General features: G+C 44.2%; 2 protein-coding genes across 2 annotated transcripts; both read left to right on the top strand.

The window, feature by feature from the left end:
- Nucleotides 1-1107: 1107 nt before the first annotated feature.
- Nucleotides 1108-27080, top strand: Alg1 (ALG1, chitobiosyldiphosphodolichol beta-mannosyltransferase). Its single transcript, XM_077634675.1, has 13 exons — nucleotides 1108-1668; nucleotides 3454-3602; nucleotides 7298-7378; nucleotides 9350-9453; nucleotides 11472-11620; nucleotides 13778-13867; nucleotides 15811-16046; nucleotides 18704-18742; nucleotides 20556-20618; nucleotides 22438-22548; nucleotides 23368-23482; nucleotides 25801-25876; nucleotides 26816-27080. Exons 2-13 carry the CDS (start codon nucleotides 3467-3469, stop codon nucleotides 26945-26947), a joined length of 1332 nt encoding a protein of 443 aa, XP_077490801.1. The 5' UTR covers nucleotides 1108-1668; nucleotides 3454-3466; the 3' UTR covers nucleotides 26948-27080.
- On the top strand, nucleotides 1315-1617 carry LOC144102334 (cysteine-rich DPF motif domain-containing protein 1). The gene has a single exon (XM_077635629.1). It carries the CDS (start codon nucleotides 1315-1317, stop codon nucleotides 1615-1617), a length of 303 nt encoding a protein of 100 aa, XP_077491755.1.

Raw genomic sequence — 27080 nt, 5'->3', positions numbered from 1 at the left:
TTTCTCGTCAGTCGTTTCTCTCGTGCTGTGTAGGTGAAACGTGGCTGTGCTATTGAGTTAGATTAAAAGCACGTCTGAAAGGTAAATGACACACTAAAGCGATAAACATCACCTGCCGTCGATGAGAAGAAACATCGTCCGCCACCAACCCGAAATGAAACAGCCGCAGTTCGAGTTTCAGGATTTCCGCGCCATTGCCTTTTCTTTGCAACACGAAAATTTGTTTTTAAGATGACGTAGACTCGTCGTCATTCCACTACTTCCCCTAATTACGCTCGGAAGACAAGAACCAGATCAGAAAATAGTGTTTAATGCACGTACCCCTTTGCCGCGGCATGGTGAGACCTGCCTGCCTGTTTTTTTCGGTTGCTCTGAAATGACAGGGTTCCCCAAACAATGCACACACTTCTCGCGTTGAACTTGCTTATTCCTTTGATATTACAGTAGACGTTACACGAAAACAACGCGAAAAACTGAGAACGGAAGGGCGAAAGACGCGACTTTCTGCATTGAAATACACAGCAGACATCGAACTTCCGGGACATGCAACCGAACTTCCGGTGGCTTCACTTAATAATAATAATAATTGGTTTTTTGGGGAAAGGAAATGGCGCAGTATCTGTCTCATATATCTTTGGACACCTGAACCGCGCCGTAAGGGAAGGGATAAAGGAGGGAGTGAAAGAAGAAAGGAAGAATAGGTGCCGTAGTGGAGGGCTCCGGCATAATTTCGACCACCTGGGCCCACTTCGGAAAGCGGGAATGCGGCATCCAGCCACCTAGTGGAGATCAGTGATAAGAGCACGATGCAGTTCAATTAATATACACAAAGAATGGCAAACCTGCTTGGAGCAGCCAGCGCAAATCAACCTTTTTTTTTTCTTCCTCTCCATTTTGCCATAGTGCGGCAACCGTAACGCCGTAACCTTCGCTCTTTATATAAGCACAAAGAATGGTTGTACCTTTTATAATCAACTATGGCAACATATTTTTATTATTAGTATTATATTTCAAAACGCTTTCACATGACATTAGCTGTAAACCATGAAAAACAAAAGGAAAACTTTGCGATGACGTGAAGACGTTGTTAGGCCGAAACCAAGTCAGGACTAGCCGCTTCCTGTGGGTACTGTCGGACCTGTGTTGACGGTGGCATGTTTTGCCGTTGGTTACGTTTCGGCTCTCTACTCTGCGAACCTAACCACCATTAAGCGCAGTTCAGTGTCTCGCAAGCCAGCGTCTCCTCTCTCTGCGCAAACATCAGTGCTGTAGCTGTCGACGGCCCGGCGCGCGTGTGTGTGTGCGTGCGTGTAGATGCAGACGGAAGAAAACTACTTCGTGTGCAGCGTGTGTGGTATGCGCGAGAAGTATCACATCGAGTGCGACAGCATCAAGCGCTTCGGTCTGCGGTTCCTCGAGAAAGTCTACTTCGTCAGGGACGGCTCCGGCGAGGATCTGGGCGGCTTCGCCGTGGGCTCGCACTGTTCGGTGTGCCGGCGCGCCGTTTGCCACTCGAGCGAGTGCAGCGTGTTCTACGCCAGGCGTTTCTGCAAGGCTTGCTTCCTTCAGTCGAGCCTGCAGTTTCCGCCGCAGCTGAGGCAGGCGTTCACGAAGTAGGCGTCCGTCCGGCGAGGAAGGTGCCACGTTTTTCTCAGGAGCGTTACCAAGGTAATCGCGTGACATTAAGCGTTTTATCCGTAATATATCACCCCCCGGGAGTAGGGGCTCTGATTTGTCTGTGCGGACATAAACTTTTTGATATCATTCGTGCTCACTACCTCCGCTGGAGAGAGGGCGGTAGTGGGCGTGAATATTCTGAAGCAATGAAAAAAGGTTTCAAAAGACAGCTTGACCGAATATCCAGGGAACCAATAAAAACAGTATTATTTAATGTTTATCTAGATTTTTCGCAGTTTCACCAAGGTAGCACTGATAAAGCATTACATAAGCTAATTGTTTGGCTGAATGCATTACTAATCATACCTACGTTCCCCAGAATGCGGCTACCAATACCTGCTGGCTACATTTTAATACCGTAAGGATAAACATGTTCGATCAAAAGTGGTGCTATAAAAAAAAAAAAGTGTTTTCGGGTTAGACGTGGGGACATTGTAAAGCTGACTATATACTGTTGCAACGTGAAACGCACCCTGTAAAATGCTATTCTCGATTAAACCTCTTGTTTATTCGCGCTGAAATTTGACGCAGAGAAGGCATTTGACAGTCTTGCTACTTCAGTACCAAGTTCGGATGATGTACTTTCCCGATTTGATTGGCATTAATAATCAATCCGTGCTGCCTGTAGTATTGGCAACCCATAAGAATCTTTCGCATCGTGCTCGTTTAGTGTTTCAGCAGTCAAAGGCATTTGACAGTCTTGCTACTTCAGTACCAAGTTCGGATGATGTACTTTCCCGATTTGATCGGCATTAATAATCAATCCGTGCTGTCTGTAGTATTGGCAACCCATAAGAATCTTTCGCATTGTGCTCGTTTAGTGTTTCAGCAGTCAAAGGCATTTGACAGTCTTGCTACTTCAGTACCAAGTTCGGATGATGTACTTTCCCGATTTGATCGGCATTAATAATCAATCCGTGCTGTCTGTAGTATTGGCAACCCATAAGAATCTTTCGCATCGTGCTCGTTTAGTGTTTCAGCAGTCGGCATGTAGCTTGCACTGACATCAGTCGAATGATTTTCTGAATATGCTTCCACCATGTTTATGAACCACTAGCAAACTCCTAGCGCGTGCAGTCTGGGTCGTTTCAGTGTGGTTGTGTGCGCAACATTTGGTCACATTAAGCGCAGTGGTACCCGCGGAAGGAAACTCGACGAACACAAGCTTTTCTTCACCACGGAATATCCTAGAGAACCAGTTCCAGCAAAGGAAAGTGCACTGAACACAACGATGTATCTTGTGTGTGGCGCGCATTTATCATGTCAACTTTGACCTCAATAACCGCAGCCTTCGAGCGTTTGGTGCGCACTTCAGAACAGGTAAATCCTAAATTTTAACGCGATAGCGTTAAGGAGCTCGTGTCGCAGAAAATCTGGCATTGGCGTCGTTTACCATGAGCAAAAAATTCACGAAAAATCCTCTGAGAAGCAACTTAGGAAGCATGTGGGCCACCTGGCTCAAGTAACCCTCTGGTGTCATCAGAACCTGCCCATCGGATTGTGAGCAAACTGCGCACTGTTGCAGGTGGCAGTTGAATTAATGATTAGTCGCAAGACGTTGCTCGGGGAGAGCAACCTCGGTTGCAGAAGCCCCACCGTTGGCAGCTATATACACGCAAGCAATGCATATTTGATCAAAGCTTGTATAGTGTGCACTTTCCAGCTTGTTGTTTTCTATTTTTCAGTTCTTGTGTGTCTTCATGTTGCTAAATGAAGTAATAATTTAAGCACTGTAATAATAAGTGTTCTCATAGCACTGACGTTGACCCTGTGCAGGATCTAACCATCCATGGCTGAAGATGCGCAGAGGCGGGGCCGGGTGGCAGTTGTGGTGCTGGGTGACTTTGGACACAGTCCACGCATGAACTACCATGCCTTATCTCTTGCAAAAGAAGGGTTTGAGGTGGACGTGGTGGCATACTCTGGTGAGCATTACCAGTGATGTATCTCTGGACTGGTGAAAAATGCCGAAAACAAGTTTTGAAATTGGTTTGGTGGTGTATTTTGCACTGTATTTTGCATGTACGGGACGTTCTCTCGAGAAACCGACATTGCCATCTTGGTGTCATGACCATAGAGTTTTGTATTTGCTTGATGGCCCATGAGAATAGTGGCATTCTTGTCTGCTGCAGGACGAAGGCATCATTCTGTGATCTGGGGCACTTGCCCATGCCAGCTGTGAATCACCCTGTACGTTAAAGCTTCCCAATCCCATCCACCCACCTTCTAACTCCTGCTTGGCTTCTCTAGGGAGTCATTCCGTTAACCTCAAAGACCATCGGGTGACGGCATGGATTTCAAGAGAAGGTCTCTGCAGCAGAATGCAGTGAGCTGATGAGAGTGAGAAGTTTCTGGGCAGGGCAGAAGGGTGATGTTATGCAGGTAGCTTAAATCGTGACGGCTAGGGAGTCAGCACCTTTTACAATGTGCCGTCTATGGTCATGTGATCAAGATGGACTTGTGGTGCTGCTGTGGGAGTATGTGGTACAACTGTCACTGTGACTTCGTTGCCCTAGGGAGAATGAAAGCTTGGGAGATTTTGAACCCCTTCTTACTTTTGTCGAGGCTCAGCTGATCAGCGTGATATCATTGCAAAATTAGTTCCGAAGAGCACAGCTTGCTCTGTACAATAATGCCTGATTACGAACCCCTCAAGTCATGAATTGATTGATTGGATTGGTATTATCTCATAAGGAAAAAAAATTCAAGGTTTGCAAGAAGCACGCTAAGATTCCCGCCCTTCTTTAAGTTAAATTTGTTAAATTTTACTTGCATTCTCACATGTCCATGTCATGACCCAACATTGCATGAAGGTCCTAATTTTACTTTATTTGACTCATTTTTGTCATATGAAGTCATTATGTAAGTAGAAAAACACAATAATGACCTTTTAAAGTGCTGGTGCTACAAAACAAGCAAACACACAAACTTGCCAGTGACATACAACAGCTACTGCCAAAGCTTGAAGTATCATTACGAGAACGTATGCGTTAAAAGCGACACAAGAAGACAATACACAAGCGCAAGCTAACAAGTTGTTAGCTTCTTCTTGTGTCTTCTTGTGTCGCTTTTCTTGTGTTCTTCTTGTGTATTGTCTTCTTGTGTCACTTTTAGCGCATACGTTCGCATAATGATCAACCGATTGGCCCCGGTATTAGCTTTGCTTGAAGTATCAATCTTGAAACCAATTTCCTGCATTAATCTCGCGTGCCTGTCTTCATATAGCTCTATGTGACTTGTTGAAAAGGAATTCAAACGTAAGCTCCAGCCATTTGCAGCACATTACATCTGCCGTAAATCCTCAGAAGTGACCAAAACTGAATCAAACAAGTTATATACACATAAGGGGCTCCGTGACTGCAGGGGTAATGTCTTTCACTAGAACATCTTGTCCTCTGAATTACATGAATCTGTGATGGATGGTACCTCAGTACTGTGCTGTTAAAATTATTTGGAAAGAAAATTCACAAGGACACCATTGACCCTTCTTGCTTTGTGCCGAAATCAGGACTTGCTCCGGCCCAGCATGCGGGAAAAAAAAATGCCGTGGTTATGGACATTTATGGCTGTTGCAATGCTGATGTGCAGTTTTGCTAAACTAAGTAGTGCAGTACTAGTCGGAGCTTTTTTGTTTAAAGATCTGACATCATCAGTCCCGGTTGAAGTCTCAGTGTCGACGTCAGTGGACTGTGCTGTTCCATTCATATGCAGAACAGCATTCAGGACTGTGCGCTCACCACACTGTATTTCTGGGACCTGCTAGAAGACTTTTTGTGTTTGACACATTAGCAGACCGCAGAATACTTCACAGATTGTGAATTTTGTTAGTTTCTGGCAAGCCTAACAGCTTTCCAAATGAGCTGGGGATACCTGTTGATCATGGCTTGTTTTTTTTTTTCTTCTGCGAAACATGCATGCAAAAAAAGGGCATGCAGATCCATAGCCTCTCAAAAGATGCCAAGGTTAATAATGGCTGGCTGTGTAGTGAAACAGTAGGTTGTAAGCAACTGCAGTACGGTTACACCCAATATAAAGTGGGCCAAAGAAAAGGTGGCAGTTCAGGCACTCATGAATTCAGATGCTCACAAGGAACCCAGGGTTTTCATGGAAATTAGTTTGAGAACCCTTGGAGCCTGTTTAGCAGTTCATTCATTATAACAGAAGCAGTTAATTTATAAGGATACATTTTTCTGTTGTGATAACTGGTAATGAAAAGAAAGAAACTTTATTTTTAATGAATACCTCTTAACCCATTGGTCTTGATACAAACATTCAGTTAATCCTGAATGAAATGAATAATTAACTTTATCATTATTTATTAGTGGTCCAGATTTGGGTTTGATTGCTCAGAGTGGCAGGTGTGCTGTGACATCATTAGGCACAGGGGAAAATGAAGCTTGTTCTGTAAGGCCAAAAACCTTGGCTGTACTATGGGCTTGCATTTTACACGAACAGCCAGGTACGAAAGCCTGTCAGCTGCGTTATCATTACTCATGAGCGCCTTAAAGCAGACATTGTGCAGCACACTGTTCAGCGTGTTTTGTTCATAAAGAGTTAAATTATCCCCATCTTCAGTTACCAATTTCTCCAAATTATATACTCTCCTTTCATAACTTATTATTACTGTCTTTGGCATAAAAGCTCTTGTATGAATGTGGTGGGAAATCACCATTGCCCACTAATCACCTTGATAATAGGAGGCATTTGTTAGATGGCATCTGCCTTTGGCTTACCACTGCTCTTACCAAGATCATGTATTTTAGTGGAGGGTAGAGCAGTTGTCAACCTGTCGAGCCAAGTTCAGATATTCATCCGTGTGTATGAACAGTATGTAAATGGATAGTGTATGCTGGCTGGCCAGTTAGGGCTGCTAGTAATAATACAGCCAGCATGCCAGTCAACTATGCAGCATTCTTGCGCATGACAGGCAGTGTAAATTCGAACAATGATTAGGTGACACTGGCTGTAGGTTTTACAACAAACTGCAGTTGTTACTTGTGCGCGCTGTGGTAATTTCGCTGTTGTCATAATCGAAAGCTGTGTTTGAACCTTGTGCCCACTCTAATGTCATAGGTGCCAAAAAGAAGGGAGGAACCTTATGCAGTTCTGCATGTTTATCAATTTTTTTTAATCTGAACATGATCAAGTATATTTGTGCTGCTTTCCGAAAGTTTCTATGCCACTTTTTGTGCTACTCAAGCAACTGATAGGTCTCGCATCGCACTGCTGGTATTTCAGAAGTTTAGGCTGTAAGCACCATTTTCCTTCATTGTGCCTGGTGTTCTCAGAGTGCTAGGGGTACACTTGGGGCACCAACCACTACAAGGATTTTAGTTTGTTCCTGTCACAAGCTAATTGTTCTGGGAAGTTTTTTGAAAAGCCATTTTTGTCAGAGACTTGTGAGTAGCATTTGTGTAATAAACAGCATGCCAACAGTTGTTCCATACAACACAGACCTTGTCCATGCCAGGTATTGTGCTGCATTGTCTCGCTCAAAGTGGAACCAGCTGTTCTCTTGTTTTCACTTCATTTTTCTCCCATTTGATACAGTAGAGTTCCTACTCACTGATGATGTGCGAAGCGCCTTACTAAATTTGAAGCCCTTGTTTCCGTTCTTCAGGTTCTCAGCCTGGCCCCAATGTCCTGTCCAACCCAAACATCCATCTCCACCTCATGAAGGAGCCACCCGCTTTCCAGAAGTGTAAGTTGCTTGTAGAATTTGTAGTAGAGGTTGTAGATTTAACACCACTAGAGAATGGTCCGTCCACTAGAGCAGTTTGTCCTGCGTTAGGGTTGTGCACCTTCTGCCGCATTCATCCGGAACAGTGCGCAGTGCCTTTACCCCTTCACACAAGGGTACGCAGCGAAGCATTGGAAATGGTTTGGAGAATACATCTGTCTCAAGTGAATAGTGAATGCACATTCGGACCACTAGAGGGAAATACCTAGGAGATTAAGAATGGGATGGAGTGCTTTTGGCAGGTTCAAGAGGGTGGTGTACCCGGTGCTTTTTTTTTTTTGCAGTGGAAAGCTGTTTTAGGGAGCTCACTCACGCCCGACCCTGCCGTTCCGCGCGTCCTGCGCGCCGAACAGCCCATTTGGAACGAAAGGAGGTGGACATCGCAGTAACTGGCAAAGCTGTTGTCGTGCTCACAACTCTTATAGCGTTAGCTCTGCCATGTATTTTTGGTCAACTGTGACATACAGGAAAGCTCACTTGCTGAATTTCGTGTGGGGCACTCATCAGATCAGGACAACAGGTAGGGAAAGGGGGGGGGGGGGGGGGGAAGGAGGGTTGAGCCAAGATGCTATCAGCAGGGCAAGCGATTGTGCAAAAACCTCGCCTACTGCACAGTGCAATGTAGCCCATGCTAATATGAAGTGCACATTATGGAAGCCAGGACAACAGAGGTTAGATTGGGCGAAAGAAAAAACAATTGCCCTGCCCGCATTGTCTTGCGACACGACGGGCAACCGTGACCGTATAGTTTTGGTTTCAGAGTTTTGCCACCAGCCTGCGACGACTGCGCATTCACCAGTCGTCTGAACCCAGCTGCTTGCCGCTTTCTGATGCTGACTGGTGTTCTTTTATAACTTGAACTTTGAATAAATTGGACATTTCTTCTGATTCCTCAAAGTCCACAATAATGACTACATTACAGAATGCATACTGTTATGCTGTCTAATCAAGCAGTATAAATTTATGTGCACGTTGTTTGTTTTTTTTAATGGTGCTGAGTCAGTCTACTTTTGTTCATTTTGGTGGCAAGGACCAAACAGCTTTGGAAAAAAATAAAGACAACACTTGCCTGTTTATCTTCATTGAGAATATATTTTATGCAGACCAAATATTCGATATTTTAAGCCATTTTTTCTTCATATTCATAGCGTAATTTTATCCAGAAATTTCAGCATTCATACTGTCCTCTATTAAAAAGCCTATTGTGCAATCCAGTATTTGAAGCAGGCCAAAGTTTCTTTCACTCACGGTGAAGTCATCACCATGGCATGGTTATGATGGTGTGCATTTTGAGTTGTTTGCTGCACTTCAGTTTGGAAAGCATGCAGGAAGATTCGTCTGTGTGTTTAAGAGACCACTGTCAGTGCTTATTTTATAAAATTCATTTCATACCTTTCCATCTATTGGATTTTTTAGCATCCTCTCACTTCACTTCGGTCATTTGAACTACCAGGTTCAGCAACTAAAGAATCTCAGCAAATCATTTTTTGTGATTCTAGTATATGCGCGTAGAAATTGGTTAAAAGATGTCTGTCGTGCACATTCTACTAGCTGTTTTAGCCGTTGTTTTTGCATTGCCTTTGGTCTTAAGTTTACTTGCATGTGTGGACGCCGTGGTGGCTCAGTGGTTATGGCGCTCGGCTGCTGACCCGAAAGATGAGGGTTAGATCCCGTCCGCGGCGGTCGCATTTCGATGGAGGCGAAATGCTATAGGCCCTTGTACAGTGCGATGTCAGTGCACGTTAAAGAACACCAGGTGGTCGAAATCTCCGGAGCCCTTCACTACGGCGTCCCTCATAGCCTGATTCGGTTTGGGTAGTTAAACACCCATAAACCAGTACTTTCTGTGTCCCTTGTCGCTTTATTTATTTTCTCTGATAACCCTTCAAGTTTAATCACTCTAGTATTGTTGTTGGGTCTCTCGTTTTTCAGATGTTCCGAGGCTGGCAGCCTACTTCCTCAAGGTTGTGTGGCAGTCCCTGGTGCTGTTCTGGAGCATGATGTTCCTACCTAAGCCTAGTCGTGTTCTTGTTCAGGTGAGTATTAAGCCACATGTTGTGCTTGCAAGCATACTCCTATGCGATGGCATCTATCTTTACAATGATGGCTATGTGACGGGCTTTCTCAGGGGTTAAACGGTCATTGCCTTCGACACCTGTGTTCACCTGTGTGAGCCATAAAGTTAATGTAGTCAGGGAAGTGGGCATATTTCAGGCCTCAAAGGTTTCAGGTCAGGTGGTTTGCTTTTCAGCCCTCTAGTGGAAAGGTTACAGCACCCCTAGAAGCTAAAAGGTGATCAAGGGTGGTGATGAAGGTTCTCCTAACCTTACAACACGGGGCAAGACTATATAGGAGGTGAAACTCCCGTCAGCACGAGCGAGCGCAGGCGACCAGATAAAGTCACAATTGTATGCGCCGACGGGGTTGCATGCAGTGGCGGCGCCATGCGGCGCCTCGTAGAAGCAGCAGGGATAAAAAATAAAAAATGCAGCGCCCGGGCAGGCGGCTCCGGCACGCGCTCAAAGCAGACGACAAGCAGACGACACGGGTGTTTGCTTCAGCGGGCACGCCGTGACGTATTTCAGTAGTTTCTTTCCAGGCCGCCAGGCGCCGCCAGCAGTATAGTGGCGCCGCGGGCTTGTGACCTTTTCTGGTCGCCGCAGACGGGGGAGCTTCCACTCCTATATAGTCTTCCTCCATGCCCTACAAATATTCAGACGTTCTTGCACACTTGCCATAAAGGTTAAATTCTAATCTCGTCACATTAGTCACTGGAATAACAACATCGCTTCTCCAGTGACTAAATGAGAAAATATTTTTTTTTCGCTTAAGGATGTGGAAACAAATAAAATTTATCTGTGCCTTACCAAAACGAGCCAACTGTGGGGAAGGGTGGTTTGCTCTCTTGGAAGGACAGTGTTGTCAAAGTGAATCATGTGCTAGTCTTGTGGCTACTGTCCAAATGGCTTATTGTCCAAAAAGGGTGTTGGTGCAATTAATCATTGTTGTGACTATGGGTTGTTAGCTGGGACTAACGAGAGAAACGCAGGCACTCACCTTTCAGCTGTTTTTATTTCTGGCGGTTCACAGGCATAGTGTATACAGGCTGCCTGGGAACAGTGAACTACTCAGAATAAGAAACTGTTGAAGGTTCTGCACTTGCATTTGTCTGGTCTTTCCTTTCTCTGCCTTGTTTTAATGCGAGAGCATTAGGGGGGCCATGAAGGTGAAAATTTGGCATCGGCGTTGAGGCCTTCACCTGCCTTGGCGTAGCCTCCCAAGGAACTCTCTGATGTTTGCAGGGAACGAGCAACCTGGGTTTCTCAAGCTCCACAACCACGAGAAAGCGTGCGTTTCCCCGTGATGGCTTTTCTGTTCCCCGTGCACTTCCTCATCATCACATGATCACGGGGAAGCGCTCGCCACCCCCACCTGAAGATGAAAATGATAAATCGAAGCACACGTGGGGGGGTGGTCACATGATCACCGATAGGCTTCTGATTAGGTTTTGGGTGACATCGCAAATATAGCTCTCACTCTCTTAAGTGTCGCATTTTTAATGGGGACGTACACTCAAAGCTCTTTGTTCATTAAAAAAAAAACTGAATTGCTCTGGAATAGGTGTGTTGCGCTTGTTTATTGCATGATGTGAGCAGGACGGGGTTTTGAGCAGCAGACTTCTGCGAAGTATGTTGAAGTAAGCATTATTGTATGCCTGAAATATCTAATGGCCTTCTGGGGCCATCATAGCCACATGAAAAGAAAACAACCTGAGTATTTGCATTGAATTGATGGCCTAGTACTTACAACAGACCTGGCGTGTGAAGCAGTTGAGCCTAGGAGGAATAGAGCTGGAATAGAGGAATAGAGGAATAGTACTTGAATGTAATGTATAAGTACGTACTGGCACAGCTCAGCTAATGTTTTTGTGTAGCAGTAGGTATTAGTGTTAAGTGGAACACTGCAGTGCACTTCGCATTTTTACTGTCTATTTTTAGTAATTGAAATCAGCTCATAATCTTGTTCTTTTTATTTTTTTCAACTGTCATTCCAGAATCCCCCATCCATTCCAACGCTACCAGTGTTGTGGTTCTGCTGCCTCCTGCGGGGCTCGGCACTTGTGGTGGACTGGCACAACTACGGGTACTCCATCCTGGCTTTGGCGTTGGGCCCTCAGCACTTGCTGGTTCGCATCTGTCACTGGTGAGACTTGGGTGCCTCTTAATAGGATAATGAAAAAATTATATAAATTGAAAAAACAATAAATAGTGGCAACCCCGTAGACACTCACTCAGCCGCTAGTTCCTTGTTCACCTTGTGTTCACGCTTGTTCATGCTTGTGTTAAGTTCGCATGTTTTTGTGGGTTTATGAAGAAAGCTGAAGCGGTCAGACATTGCTTCAGAATTTGCTGTAAAAGTAAACTCTGGGAGCAGCGTTGTGCATTTTCGTAACCAGAACACTCCTGGGTGTCTTGAAACTTCGCTGCATCATTGTACTAAATGTTTTAAGCTCTGTGCAATCAAGTTTGCATAGCCACACTGATGCCGTGGCCGTACAGGACAGTTTTCAGTACTATCAGAAGCTTCATGATGATCGTATCTGCTAATTTATGCATTTGTACTCCTTACAGCTGTTCGTAGAAGCAGCAACAGTAGAAAGGATAGAATAATTTAATGAGAGCAAAGGCAGAGGAGCCATTCTAAAGGCAACTTGGCCCAGCCTGGAACCTGGAAATTTTGAAAGGAAGAGAGAAAGGTCGACAGTGGATTGGGGATGAGATGAGGACTTTGTGGATAAGCTGTGGATGGCTAGTAGGTCCACTGAGAGCAGGTAGCCAAGTCCACGGCGAGACAAAAAGCCACGTAAGGCAATTGATGATTTGACAAGTAATTCTGAACCAGGCAGAGACCAGAATATGTCTCTGTTGCAGCATTATGTGCATGCCTTGTTGTTGTACCGTGTACTGAACATTTAGGATTCCGTCTCTCAATGATAAACTTCTGTTCCTAATAGACTCGCGATTTCTTTGCATTCATATTTTGCAGAGAGATTGTGGGTTGTGGCTTGTCTCATGCAGTACAACACATTTGTCATTAGTACAGTCTCTGTCAAAAGTACGCAGCCCCCAGGGGCTTGCTTCTGAGCTATGTGTCGGGCACTCTTGCACCCCTAGGAGTCATAAGTTCTGTAGGAGCGAAGACAAGCGTTCCTCCCACCTTCTAGAAATTTAGAATAATGACAGTGCAGAATTAATCGCACTGCATGACCTAGAAGCAAACCCTCTGGGCTGCATATTTTTGACAGACAGTAGCTGTTTAGTGTGTGCAGCAGTAGATAATAGTTGGCTCTTGCCATGTCCTACCAACCTCCTGAACTCTGCCTTGGCTAGCTGTGTGGACGTGTGCTGCCATCTTCTGGGAATGGCAAGGACTAATAGCTTGAGCAACAGCAGCCTAGTGGCTTTGAGCAGGTGCAAAAAATTGGTTTTGTCTGCTTCTTTCCTCCAGCCACAGTGTAGTATTTTTTTTCCTCCGTCTGATGCAAAACACTGAAATACGTATAATTTGATGTTGAACAGCCGCGCAACCGCTCAGAATTACCGTGCTCCTGCTTCGCCTCCTCGAGCCACTAGTTTCCTGGAGAAAATTTCTTGAGTTTCCAGTCATGGCTGAAGTTGATTGTCCACCTGTGCTCAAAGTCGTGGCAACCAGTGGTGCCCCCTATGGGCTCAAGACAGAGTAGACACAATGATTGAATGGGCATCGGTAATTGCCAGGCATTTATTGACCCTGCGAAGCTACATACTTTTTTTGCACTGTGGCCGTTATGTGTTAGTGAGGGCTGCATCAGAAATGTGTTGCTTTGCCTGCCTCCTTTTGCCCCACCTTGCAGGCATGCTTCTTATTGTCATGACAGAATGAAGTCTATGTGCATCTAACCATATGTGATTTTACGCTGTCGTCAACTGGCAGCACAGCTGGTCATTGCAAAATGCATTTACACCTTAAAAGTTTCTTTTTTGGGGGGGGCGGGGGGGATGCATATTTTTCTTCTTTTGGCGTGGTAGCACAATTAGGCGCATTTTCCGACTTCGGGCATACGTTTATACGTACGTTCCTGAAGCCTGATTTGTGGCAGGCGGCCCACCTGCATACCAGGTTGTGGGCAACATGTCAGGTGCATTCACCTGGTCTTTACCAAAAGACCTTTAGGTAAAGGCCTTATGGTAAAGGCCTTTAGGGTGAAGGCCTTCATGGTGAATGCCCATCCTAACTAGTGCTACAGCACGATATTCCGCTCTTAGTCGGGCTTAGCCGTCTGCTGTTTTTTATTGATTGCGTGTTCATGGTTGTCTGTAGGTGTGAGAAGACATTTGGCAGGAAGGCGGCCAGTGCATTCTGCGTGTCACAAGCTATGCAGGAGGACCTGAAATCCAACTGGGGAGTGCAGTGAGTCTGGGTGTTCTTTTACTTGAAGAAATCCCTGCAGCGACAACTTACCTTTTGCTTTGCTGAAGCTATTTTCTAATATCATCAGGAGCGTGTTATTTAGGATTGCAGTGACTTCACAATCACTTAGTCAGAAAGACAGCCCATTAAAGACCGAAGAAAAAAACACGCTCTGAGAGGTAAAGCTTCATCTTAACGCCTTTTCTATTGAGCTGCGACACCAAGACTGTCTAAATGCTGACACAAGTGTTCATGCCTCTTAAAGATTCCCCCCCCCCCCCCCCCCCCCCCCCCCCCTATTTTTTTATGCTCTTTCAAAACATGTTTGCTTTTAGGTTGGTTTTATGGGTCTTAACATCCCAAAGCGGCCAGGAAGGACGTTGTAGTGGAGGTCTCCAGATAGTTTCGATCAGCTTGGCACCTTTAACGTGCACTGACACTGTACAGTACACGGGCCTCTATCATTTCGCCGCCATCAGAAGGAACCAACTGTCGCGGCCAGGATCAAACCCACGCCTTTTGGATCAGCAGCCGAGCACCATAACCACTGAGCCACTGTAATAGGTCATAGTAATAAAACGTGTAATAGGTCATAGAGCAGCCTTTGTTGCTTGCAGCAACGGCAGAAATGTACGTGCTCGCTATGTCGTCGTCATGAGCCGAGTCGAGGTCATTGCAGGACAAAGGCTTCTTGCAGTTACCTCCTTCTGCTTCTGTCTTGTGCACATTAATTCAGCAAATTTGCTCTGTCGCCTTTGAGCGCTCATTCTGCTTTACTGTATATAAAGCATCCATTCAGGTACCTTGAAATAATAGACCAGTGGCTGTCAGTTCTGCACGTAATACAGTCATGTGCACTGACTCTAATTTCTGCTACGTCTGCTCTTGGCTCCAGTTTTTGTAAGGTTCTCAACATCCCTTAACTATATGCCCTGCCCATGTGCAGTTTTGTGTGTATCATATATATATGCTCTGAAATTGAATTCAGTTTAAACGCAACCACTGTGGTGTATAGTAAACACCACTTAATGTGCTAGCACAATAGATCTTTTGGAGATTGGTTACTGTGTGCACTGTGCTATGTTAATTTTCATTTAAAAGGAATTTGTGATGCGACACAAATATTACCGGAAATATAACCACATACAGGTGACATACTAATGGCTTTACCTGCTTGTTTATTTATGTTGGAGAGGATCCTCGTGAGCGGTGGCTCACTCAGGTATTTATTTGTTGGATTGGATTGAAGTGCAGTGTCATGAGGCAAGCCATTCCAGTGCTACCTTGGAGTCCACACAGAGATGGTGAGAGATGCTTAAATTTGAGGGGGGGGGGGGGGGGGGGGGGAAGTAAATGGGACTACAACTTGACCCTCTTAATGACTCTGTACCTATTTGTATGCACTACTAGCCAGGGCCTAGGTAAAGAGAGAGAGAGAAACCCTTTAAAGAAAAAGAGAATTTAGCCGACGCTGGCATGCTGCTCTGCATGGGGAAGGGAATTTGAGAGGTAAAGATGGAAGGAGAGGAATGTAAATTAGAGAACAAAAAAAAAAGGGGGAGAACATAAAAATGCGGCCATTAAGTGCCTACTAAGCGTCATCGCCGAGAAATGATGTAATATATGAAATGGTGAGGTGCAAAGGGTCTAGGTAATTCATTAAGTTATAGTGTCTGATATAGCCCTTACTAAATTTTGCAGTGGTTGTGGTAGGAGAACACTAGCATGCTCCTATGGCTTTAAAGCTACTGGACCTTACAAGATGCCCGACAGAGTCCCCATTCCCCACTACGAGTGCCGTTTTTTAAACAGCATTGAATTTGTATTAATCTCCAGCCAAGTGCAGCATTATATTTACTGTATTTGTTCCCTGATTTTTAAATGAGGCACATTTTAAGAGGATTTCTCGAACTACATGTCGTTTCTTTTGATTTGTGCATCAGAGCAGATGTCCTCTACGACAAGCCGCCATCGACCTTTCAGCCGACCGACTTTGATGAGCGTCACGCCCTGTTCCAACGTCTGTCTGAGGAATACTCGGAGCTCGCCAGTGGACAACAGGACGAGCCAAGTGGGCCTGGCAAAAGCAACCTGTTCACCCAAGCCGAGTCCAACTCGGATGCAGTGGTGCTGAGACCTGATCGACCGGCTCTTATTGTTAGCAGCACCAGTTGGACAGGTTTGCTATATCTTCCTATGGTTCCAACTTAACTGCTTGACACATTGTGCTTGAAGCATGAGTGCTTATTATCAATTAAAGGCACCGATCACTGACCAAAACGTGTCGTAAAAATTATGGCAGAAATGTAAACATTTCACCTTATATTGTAAGAATTGAGCACTGCAATATCAAAGGAATGAGGATTTATAATTTTAATTTGGCATTGAAAATCGCATAAAAAGCGATATTACAGTGACACCCGCCATGATCAGTGTAGCCCACCATGTGACAGCATATTGGTAAAATTTTGTTTATTTGTTTTAAGTGCACAGTTTTTTCATTCAGGGGCGTTCGTCATGTTTTATTATAGTTCACACTCTCTCCAGTGTGCCCTTCGATGAAAAGCAATGCTTCCTTAGCATCATCGACCATGCACTTTAAGCTTTTGTAACCATATGGCACTGCAGTGTTTCTAATTTACTAGGATAGAGCGGCAGCCATGGTCTACTAACTAAAACTTTCGGCGGCGAGGCTTACGTCACTGTGCCGTAAAAGCTTTTGGTTGTGGAAACTAGTATGGATGCTACAATATACTAAAAATATGTTACTACTGTCTGCCGGGTGAGATTTGTATTAGCTTTTGGTGCAGCAGTTTTACAAACATGCAGTTGCCATCGCGCTCGCTAATCATGGTTTCCAGCATCGGGAAACGTAAAAATGGGTGCAGGCACTGATTCAGAGATTCTTGGTAAAAATTGATACAGCATTTCCAACAAAGCCATTGCGGAATCCTGCACTTTAGACAAAGAATTGGGCCCTTAAAATGCAGTGTTCGGTCCATGCACCCAATTTTTCTTCTAGGCAAAATTCTATTCGTGGCTCTTTCTGGGTATCTCAACATTTGTTTGGCAGCAGATTATTTACTGTTTGGAAAATTGGATTTTAAAATGGAACATTTCTTTCTCACCACTTGGTTCAAACTAGTGACATCAGTGATGAAAAGCAGTCTGTGATAACCTTTTGAAAATGAATGGCTGTGTAGCTTAGCTTTAGTGATCCAAAACTTGAACACTAATATCGATGTCATTGCAATTTTATTGTCTTTTCTAGCTTATAAGAGCTCCATTTATAGTGAAGCCACCACAGTGGCTCATAGGTTATGGTGCCTGGCTGATTCGAAAGACTTGTGTTCGATCCCGGCAGTGGCAGTTGCATTTTGATGAAGGTGAAATGGTAAAGGCCCATGTACTGTGTGATGTCACTGCACATTAAAGATCCCCAGGTGGTCGAAATTATCCGAAGCCCTCCACTACGGTGTCCCTCTTAGCTTGAGTCACTTTAGGATGTTAAAAAACCGAGAAACCAAACCATATATAACGAAAGTGACCTGTTTTTCATTGGAGTGGTGAAATCTATCAATGCAGGGCAAGTTCACTTTGTCCTCAGCATTCCTTTAAGATCCATCTGACGACCTTGACTTTTCAGCTAGACAGAGAAGCTGTCTAGCTTGCGCAAATTTCTACAGTGCCAAATATCATTGTCATAACTTGTCATTTCCACGATTCATTGTTTGTAGCGAGGTTTGAACAGTTTTACAGGGGCATTGCTATTGGGAGGACAGTTTGGAAGGGGATTGACTGAGAGATGCATCGAGCTATATAATAGAGAAAAGACAGATGGAAAGACATAAACAGCAGTACTGTGACAACGCCCACAGATAGCTTAGAGAATGCAACAGAAGTTTTTTTTTCTTCTCTGCAGATGCAGATGCAAAGGGTCCAACGGGCATACTGAACGTCGCTAATAGTTTTGTTTATTTGCTTATTGCTGTTACTCATCATTTTCTTCACACTAGCAAAGCTAAAGGTGGCACAAGAGGGATGATATTTTACCTCATGATATATCACCTCGTGATAAGAGGGATGCTTCGTAGCTTCCACGTGGAGTCAAATTATTGTTTGAGGGGCAATAAATGTACAGGCATGGCGCACATAAATGTCTTGCTGAGCATTCTTACACAGAAGTGGCGCTTCTTTGCAAGCTCTGAAAGTGAAAAACAAGCTCCCTACTCTGCACTTGCTCCATTGTCTGTAAGCCTTCATGCTTTCAGAGGACTGACAGCTTGAGTCATCAGGGTTATACTAATGCGTAGCGCTACTGGAATCGGTTGTTTCTTCCGGGGAGGTCTTTCCTTAAAGTGTTGGTGGCAACTATTTCTCTCTCTTATTTTTTCTCTCTTGGGGGTGCCTTACATGATGCTGGTGTAGTATTTTCAATTTCTCGCCACTACATTTTGGGTGGCTCCACTCATTGATACATAATAATAATAATGATAATTGTTTTTTGCGGAAAGGAAATGGCGCAGTATCTGTTTCATATATCGTTGGACACCTGAACCGCGCCATAAGGGAAGGGATTAAGGAGGGAGTGAACGAAGAAAGGAAGAAACAGGTGCCACAGTGGAGGGCTCCGGAATAATCTCGACCACCTGGGGTCTTTAACTTTAACGTGCACTGACATTGCACAGCACACGGGCGCCTTAGCGTTTTCCCTCCATAAAAACGCAGCCGCCGTGGTTGGGTTCGAACCCGGGAACTCCGGATCAGTAGCCAAGCGCCCTAACCACTGAGCCACCGCGGCGGGCCATTCATTGATACATGTTTCCATATTTGCAGAGGACGAAGATTTTTCAGTCCTTCTGGAAGCGTTGAAAGGTGAGTGTGTGTCTGTGTACATGCATGTGTGTGTGTGTGTTTACTTGTGTGTATGCACATGTTTGTATATTTCTCTTTGAAACCAAGCCGACTCGCATTTTGGCGCACTGCTTTGCACCAGAATCCTCATTACTGGCCATGAACCGTGCTGTGAGTAATCCAATGGGCACCAAGGCAACCAGTAACAATTTGTTAGGCAGTCAGGATCCCAACCCTCTTTTGCAGTTTATTTGTCTTGTTAGCCGGCCACTCTGTTTCATCGTTGGTGGTCACAGGAGTAGTGTGCTAGAATCGGATAGCATTCTTGCCAGAAAGTACGGTAGACTGCGCGTTCAAGTGCATGCATCATAAAAGCATTCTGATGCCGACACCATGAAAGGTGCATGATTCTGCCTTGCGACTCGTCCAACACTGGGCCCTGAGGGGAAAGGCTGTAAATAGAGAAAACTGTTGGGGCTTCAGGGACCCATTCAGTGCACCTTTTTACGTTCGTATGTTTTTGTGCAGTTGATTTTATATGGGAAGTAGTTCATTAGACATAAATCCATGGAATAAGCTCACTGTTGAAGCACAATTTTATTAGTCCAAACATAACAAGGGGACGATAATAAGGGGATAATAAGGTAAATGCGATACACTTTGCCTTGCTGCTTTGTTGTGCTTTTAGTAGACCTACGAGGTTGCAATGAAGCAGCAAACAAGTACGTTGTCAGTTTCGTGACTCCCTGGATTTAGTGCAGTGCAGTTCACCTGTGCGCACCGCAAGGTGTTATGCCATCCTGAATAAAATAGTTGTGCTAGAGGGGGTGTCATTTTCATTTAGCAGTTCCAAAGTTCTTTTCCTCTTCATTGAGGGCATTAGATGTTGAAGCTGTGTCACATATTTTACTCTAGGAGACTAGGATCACTCATGATAGCACTCTGGCATGGTGCTTGCTTAAGCGGGGAGCCTGGTCTTGGAAAAGAAAAGTTTTATTAATGAAGTCACAGTATAGAAACCTTTAGGGAACATGTATATGTATTTTTGTGTGCCGATTCTAAGTATCTCATTTAATTTCATGTAAAACAATTCCTTGAGCACTTATGTAATATTTATGCATGTATCTTGTGAAGAGCTTTGAAAAACATTTGCTGTGGGAAACTTGCTGAAATGTATGCCATTGGGTCGTCTTGATACTAAGGAATGCAATAACGGTAAAATTGTCTTCGCGCCTATCATAGAACTTAAGTTATATGGTTTTAAAGTTGTCGCTTCAGAAATGCGAAGAAAAGTGTGTATTCTCTTTTCTGAAGTGGCAGCTTAAATACTCTATAACTCATGTTCTATAATAGCCAGGATGATAATTTTACTCTTATTGCATTCCTTAGTATCAAGACGACCCAATGGCATACATTTCAGTGATTTTCCCACAGCAAATTTTCTTCCAAGCTCTTCGCAAAATAATTGCATAAAAATGATATAAGTGCCCAAGAAATTGCTTTACATGAAATCAAATTACATATTTAGAATCAGCGTGCAATAATACATGTTCCCTGAAGATTTCATAATTATTACTACATTAATAAAATTTTGTTTTCAAGACCAAGCTAACAAGCACAGGTGGTGAACAGTGGGCTGTAAGTGATTGGTCCCTCTCGCCATTTGACTGCCCCCCTGACCCCCATAGAATTGCATCTGATCATTGTGCTGCATTTTCCAAGTGTTGTACTGGTTTATAGTAGTTTTTGGCCGTGGCATTCGATAAGCTGAGAAATGCAAGTGCTAACCAATGGATTGCATGACAATGGCAGACATTTTATTTTGTCCCCGCAGAGTACAATGCCCGCAAGGAACAGGGTGACAGTGCCCTCCCAGATCTGTTCTGTGTCATCACTGGTGAGCAGAATGTTGCCTTCTGTGCCTTCATTATTGCTATTGGCCTTCGTGTAGTCATGTAGGCTTGCTGGCACATGTCAAGATAAACCCTTCGCTCAAGCTGAGCACGGATTTTCATAGGAGTGCAGAAAACCACGTTACCAAGCAACTGTTGCACCAAGATGAATGAAATTTCATGATGGTTTTGCATAAAAGAAAATGTTAAGCTTTAGTGGCTGATGAAAGAGAAGAATTTTTGTTTACACCATGCATTTCTTTTTTGTAGTGATAGCTACATTACGGTAGCATTCTCAGCCTTCGGCGTGGCGGCGCCGTGGCTTTGGGGGCGCCGCTACGCTGTCACGTGGTTGGTCAGGTGGTGTGGAGCAGCTGCCGGCGGCATGGCGCTGTGGCTGATCACGTGGTTGGTCACGTGACCAAGTTCCACTTGGCCAGCTGTAGCTATCGCGTCATTCCAGGTTTAACCAAAGCTAAACTACTGCCAATTTTTTTTTGTTTAATCAACAAAGCGTGTGAACCTTAAAAAATTGAGGTTCTGTTTTTGTTGTGGTGCCTTCACGATGAGAAAAGATGTCGAAACTGTAAACTACGCTTCGCAGGAAATTAAAATTTGGCATAATTTTGTCGTAAGACTTCAGCAATGAGTGCTGTTACAGGTGTTGTTGAATGTTTCTGCAGTTGTAATTTTGCATTTGTAAAGCTCTAAAAGTTGAATTTCAAAGCTAATGATTTCTGCAGTTTTCAAGGGCTTGTTTTTAAAGTACCCAAATCAAAATGCTGGCTACATCAGTCTCTGTATGGTGTGTGCATACTGATGGCTGCACCTCCTGTGAAGCCCAGACGATCTGTGTCTGGTGATTCTCCCATTAGCTCCCATACGTTAGCGGTTGTGTTTTGATAGCTTATGCCATGTTTCACGTCGGGATCTTTTCGCTGTCCCTTGTGTTTTTTTTTTAGCGCTAGTAACCATACTTCAGCCAGTGAATTGAAAAGCAGGGAACGGTTCCTTCGAAGAAATATATACCGCAAGACCACTTACCCATGTCTGTCATGGAACTGGTCATAGCTCTGCCTTAAATCTGCACCTAAATGCAACAATGCACTTTAAAGCTATCTACAGGAGCTTGCCTGTTTCATGTGCTATGTTGATAATAGGTCAGGCTACGTGCCGTTTATTGCACTCGTGGATTCACAATCACTGTATAGGCACGGCATTACAGTGCAGCAGTTAAGTGTGAATGTTATTTATTTGTTTCTCTGTTTATTTGTTTATTTATTTATTCATAGCGGTGTAGGAGCCTGAACTCTGGGTCCTCGGTGCGTGTTGTCATCGCACATTCTTATCATGCTCCGCAGACTTGCTGCACTTAATCGGGCAAGCGTCACACATCTTCATTTGTTTTGTTCACAAATTGTAGTGTTGCTGGGCTGTAGTGACTTTTAAGCGTGTTTATGCATGATGGGTTCTGTTAACGTTGCTTTGGAGTCAGTCATAATCATAGAACGTTAGTCAATAGTGAAGCAGCTGTGCACAATACACAGGGTGCACTCGACACATGACAGGCATGAGGAACGCAACTCAGACCAAGCTTTCTAGTAGGCTTCACTTCGATTGGATTTTGGCCCAAAGTCATGCGAAACAAAAAGCCCAAGTTCAATTTGTTCCTTGTGCCTGTTTTGAATGGTGTGAATTAAATAGAAGTAGAGGTTTTACTCAACTGCTCATTAGGTAGGGAAACTGGTTTAATCTTTTCTTTCATTTAGAGTCGAATGTTTGCTGCTGTTTCTTGTTCTTTTGCCTCATGGACGTGCTTTGCAGGCAAGGGACCCCAGAAGGAGCACTACCTATCCCTGATTCGCGCCGACCCATTGGCCCACGTCAAGTTTCTGACGCCATGGCTGTCAGCGCAGGACTACCCCAAGCTGCTCGGTGAGAGTTCTTTCTTTCTTTGGTTTGACAAAGAATTTGGGGTACGTGACCACTTTTGCACGTCACTAGTGGCACATCTTGTGTCATTCTTTAATGAAATGTGTGGCTACTCTTTGGTGCAGATGTTCTAATAAGAAACAAATTTCTTTTAACTGATTGTATTTCCACAGAAGGATTACAGTGTGCAGTTCCCTGTCTCAGCACCGAAACTGCCATAAAGGAATGTTTTGTCTAAAAGCAACACTGGTATAATAGAGATATGCACTGGAAGGTTGACGAAAGCCACGCATGCTGAGCGATAAGCCAAGCGTCAATTTTATTATGACACATGTCATCTCATTCAAAGCCTTGTGCAGCTTTTATGACTCAGTGCTAAGTTGCTTCAGACATATGCTAAAAGGATCCTTTAATTTCATTGCTTTGTATTTTGTAGCGATAGCTACATTACGGTAGCATTTCGAGCCTTCACGTGGTTGATCACGTGGTTGGTCACGTGACCAAGTTCCACTCGGCCAGCTGTAGCTATCGCTTAACTCCAGGTTTAACCAGAGTTAAACCACCGCCAATTTTTTTTATATGCCACCCACTTTTTTCATGAATTGGTGTGATGTTATGGTGGCTTGAAAGCCTGAGAAATTAACAGGAGAATTTATATACGGACCCATTCTTTTCTGTATAATCGATTAAGCATCCATACACCAGCCGTTGCCTTGCTTAGTTAAATGTTAACTTTGCCAGCAGCTTCCAAAGCCTTAATCCACTTCATGCGTCACGGAGAGGTACCTAAGTCACGCTTTCTGTGAAATCTGTCTGCTCCAGGCTCTGCTGACCTTGGCGTCTGCCTGCACACCTCCTCGAGCAAGCTGGACCTGCCCATGAAGGTTGTTGACATGTTCGGCTGCGGCCTGCCTGTCTGCGCCATCGACTACCCCTGGTGAGACTGGTGCTTTCGAGCCCTGACACATGGGGGCCGCTTGCATGACTTCTCCTTGCGTGACTGACATGACAGCGTGCAGTCACAAAGTGGCCGCTACTAGTTTTACAGTCTGGTAAGACTAAGGCAGGGCATGTAACGTGCAGAATTGGTAGTGATCTGTGATAGTGACAGAGTGAATAAATAGTGATGCAAGTAAATAACAAGTTGAGGTGAAAGGAATGAGAGGTTAGCTGAGATATGACGGCCATGACAGTTGCAACATGCAGGCGTAATGGGAGGTCACCGGACGAGGCCTTTGTCCTGTTGTGGACTAAGCATAGCTAATGATGGTAGCATTGACAGCAGTGGTGCTAACGACTCGTACTGGGCTGTGAAAACGGATGGCAATTGGAAACCAATAAATGAACTGTTGATCAATTCCTGAATTAATTGTGTGTTAACTTGGCTTGCTTCCATAGAACAACAAACCGAGACTGCTTTGTTAACAGGTGGCTAGCATTACAAGTGAACTCGGAATCAGTTTTTATTGTGCAGGCTACACTTAGCTGCTTTCTTATATTGCCTCATGCATTACAGCCCACTGAGTAATTATTGTAACCATTTTAAAAAACCACTACAATACCATGTGCATGCTTGGTGCATTTACTGCTCACCGATGACAGTTCACGCTGCCTGTATGCTTATGTAATATAAATTGCATATATATATATTTCGACACCATCACGAAAGCCATTCGCCTGAAATGCCTGCAAGTGTGGGTGGACGTGCACGGCTCCACCCGCTGGCACCAGTACCATGCAGTTGGGTCATCAGGCTGGGCTACAATAAATTTTTCTTGAGCATGTGCAGATCATAGACTTCTGCAGCAGTCTGTACGATGGCTGTTCCAAAATTGACCATGCAGCAGGTATCTTCTGGCCACACTGGTCTTTGTGCAGATGTGTTCGTAGACTGTTTACTGTCTGCTCTTTTCATTTTTGCATGTCCTCTGCTTTGTTTGCTAAAGATTCTTGTCAGCCCTGCCACTAATGTTATAAACCGAGATCATATTTTCAGAATCTATTTGGTATTCCGGTTATCATTCTTGGTATCACGATGCAGCTAGGGTGTACCGTGGGCAAAGGTGTGGGTTGCCGCCAAGGGAAAGCAATGGAATGCACCATCAAGGAAAGTTGTGGGAAAGACTCTCAGAATGGTGCTGTGCGCGTGTTTTGTGTTCCTCGGCCGAAGTGGCTTAGCAATGGTTTGTTTTTCAAAGTCTGTCAAGAACACGCGATAGCGACAGAACGGCTCGGGTAGACCAGCGCTGTGCATTTTTAAAAAGTTCTTTCTGACTAGTTAGCCAGAGCGGCTATCAGCGATGTGTGCGTATGAAATTGTTTGTTTCTGTTCACTTGCGTTCATTGTATAGCCTTCTAGTTAGCCCCGGTGGCTTACAGCGACATATGCATTTGATATTGTGTAATTTTCTGTTTCGCTGTGATATCTCAAGTCTGATAGTTGGCGGGAGAATAATCTACTGGCTAAGGAGTAAGTAAGAATGCACTTGATAGACCTCACTTTAATCACACAGCAGTAATGTGACTAATAATACATGACGACGATAAACAATGCAGAACAATAGCCACACAGTTCTAGCACACCTAATCCGCATTTGGCCTAAGTATGCAAATCAGCTGTCAGTGCTTTTTTTTTCCTTTTTCTTGTAAAGGGCCCATTTTCATTGAAAGTAACGTCTGTAATTAGAAGGCAGTGATCTGCAGTCTTCTGCTTTGTAAGGATGCGAAAGACGTCAGTGTATATATGAATCGTGACATGGTATTCACATACTACCGCTAAATAATCAACAATTGCATTTCTGCCCTCACCTGTTTCGGTTTCAGCAGCAGAGCGATGGCTGTGATGGTTGCAGATGAATATAGGTCTCTTGAGGCATGAAAATAACTGTGATACAATCGCTGCTTTGTAATTTCAATTCACTGGTACACTGAAGCCAACCTGCCTCAAGAGCCGGAATCGCAAGAGAAGCAGTAATTATATTGCTGTGTTTTTCTTGCCTCACATGACCTATACTAACCTTTCACATCATAGCCATCGCTTGCTGTTGAAACCAAGACTCATGAAAGTAAAATCTGTACTTGCAAAACTGCAACTCCTGCCTTGGCCTGTGCTGGCAGTATGAATAAATCAATAAATAAATAATTGATAAAATAAATAAATAAAACATGTAACTAAATTTTTGTGCCTGTATTCCTTTAAGCGAGTGACAAGTGTTCAGTAATTCACACACTGCTATTTTCTCGATGTCACCGCAGCTTGAGAGAGCTGGTCAAGCCTGGGCAGACCGGCCTCGTGTTTGAAACCAGCACTGAGCTTTGTCAGCAGATATGCGTAAGTTTTTAAAATCTCTTGCAGCTTTTATTGCTGTGAAGATGTGAAGTGTGTGCACTCTTTAGATTCCTAATGCATCCGTATAGCTCTAATGGCTTTACGAAACACAGTAGCATGCATTTTAGATAAAAACTTTGCTTACATAAAACCTTGCCTTCTGTTTTCCACGTGTGTATAATGACTTGTGCACCATTGATTATTTCTTTGTGTCATATGTATTTGTGTCATGTGTCGTTTGTATCATATAGTACAATTTCCAACCTTGAATTGAAGGGAGCCATCTCTCATTTGTAGCATTTCTAAACATTTTAAACATCAGCAATTAAAACCAAGTGCCAGGGCCAATTTTCCAGTGCAATAGATTTCTTGACTTCATAATTGGAAGGATAAGAATAGGGTGGAAATACTGGCAGGTTTTCTCAGATCATGAATGGCAGTTTACCAATATCCCTCAAGAGAAAAGTGCACAATAGCTGTATATTACCGGCACTCACCCATGGGGCAGAAATGTGGAGGCTGACAAAAAGGGTTCAACTTCAGATGAAGACAACGCAATGAGCTATGAAAAAAAAGATCAGTGTAAAGTTTAGATACAGGAAGAGAGCAGTGTCTGTCAGGGAATAAAAGCAAGTTAATGGCATCAAGAAGAAATGGGCTTAAGGCGGGCATGTAATGCGGAGGCAAGATAACTGATGGTCGTTGAGGATAAGGGACTGGATTCCAAGGGAAGGAGAGTGTAGCAGTGGGTGGCAGAAAGTTGAGTGGGCGGATGAGATTAGGAAGCTTGTGGGGATAAGGTGGCCGTAGCTGGCACAGGATTGGGTTATTTAGAGAGATTGGGAGCGGCCTTTGCCCTGCAGTGGACGTAGTCATGGTGATAATCATTTTCTTCACCTATGCCTGCTCTCTTGATATTGCTGTGTGTTGCAATCTTTGCAGGAGTTGCTTCAAGGCTTTCCCAAATCATCTCAGCAGCTTGAATCTCTGAGGTCCAATGTCGACAAGTGGCGATCAGTTCGTTGGCATGACAACTGGAGAGCTGTTGCGCTTTCCAAATTTCAAGACCACTGACCCTCGCTAGTACTGTTAGGCGGTATTTTCTACAAGTTGGCATTTGCACAGCCTATACTGCTGCACTGTATGTCGGGGGGCTTGCTGGTTACTTGGTTACACAGCAGGGTAACCGGCCTTTGTTCAAGGTGCA

This window comes from Amblyomma americanum, chromosome 8 (genome assembly GCF_052857255.1).
Source record: "Amblyomma americanum isolate KBUSLIRL-KWMA chromosome 8, ASM5285725v1, whole genome shotgun sequence".
NCBI classification, from domain to species: Eukaryota; Metazoa; Arthropoda; class Arachnida; order Ixodida; family Ixodidae; genus Amblyomma; species Amblyomma americanum.
This window is presented reverse-complemented; position numbering and strand designations above follow the sequence as displayed.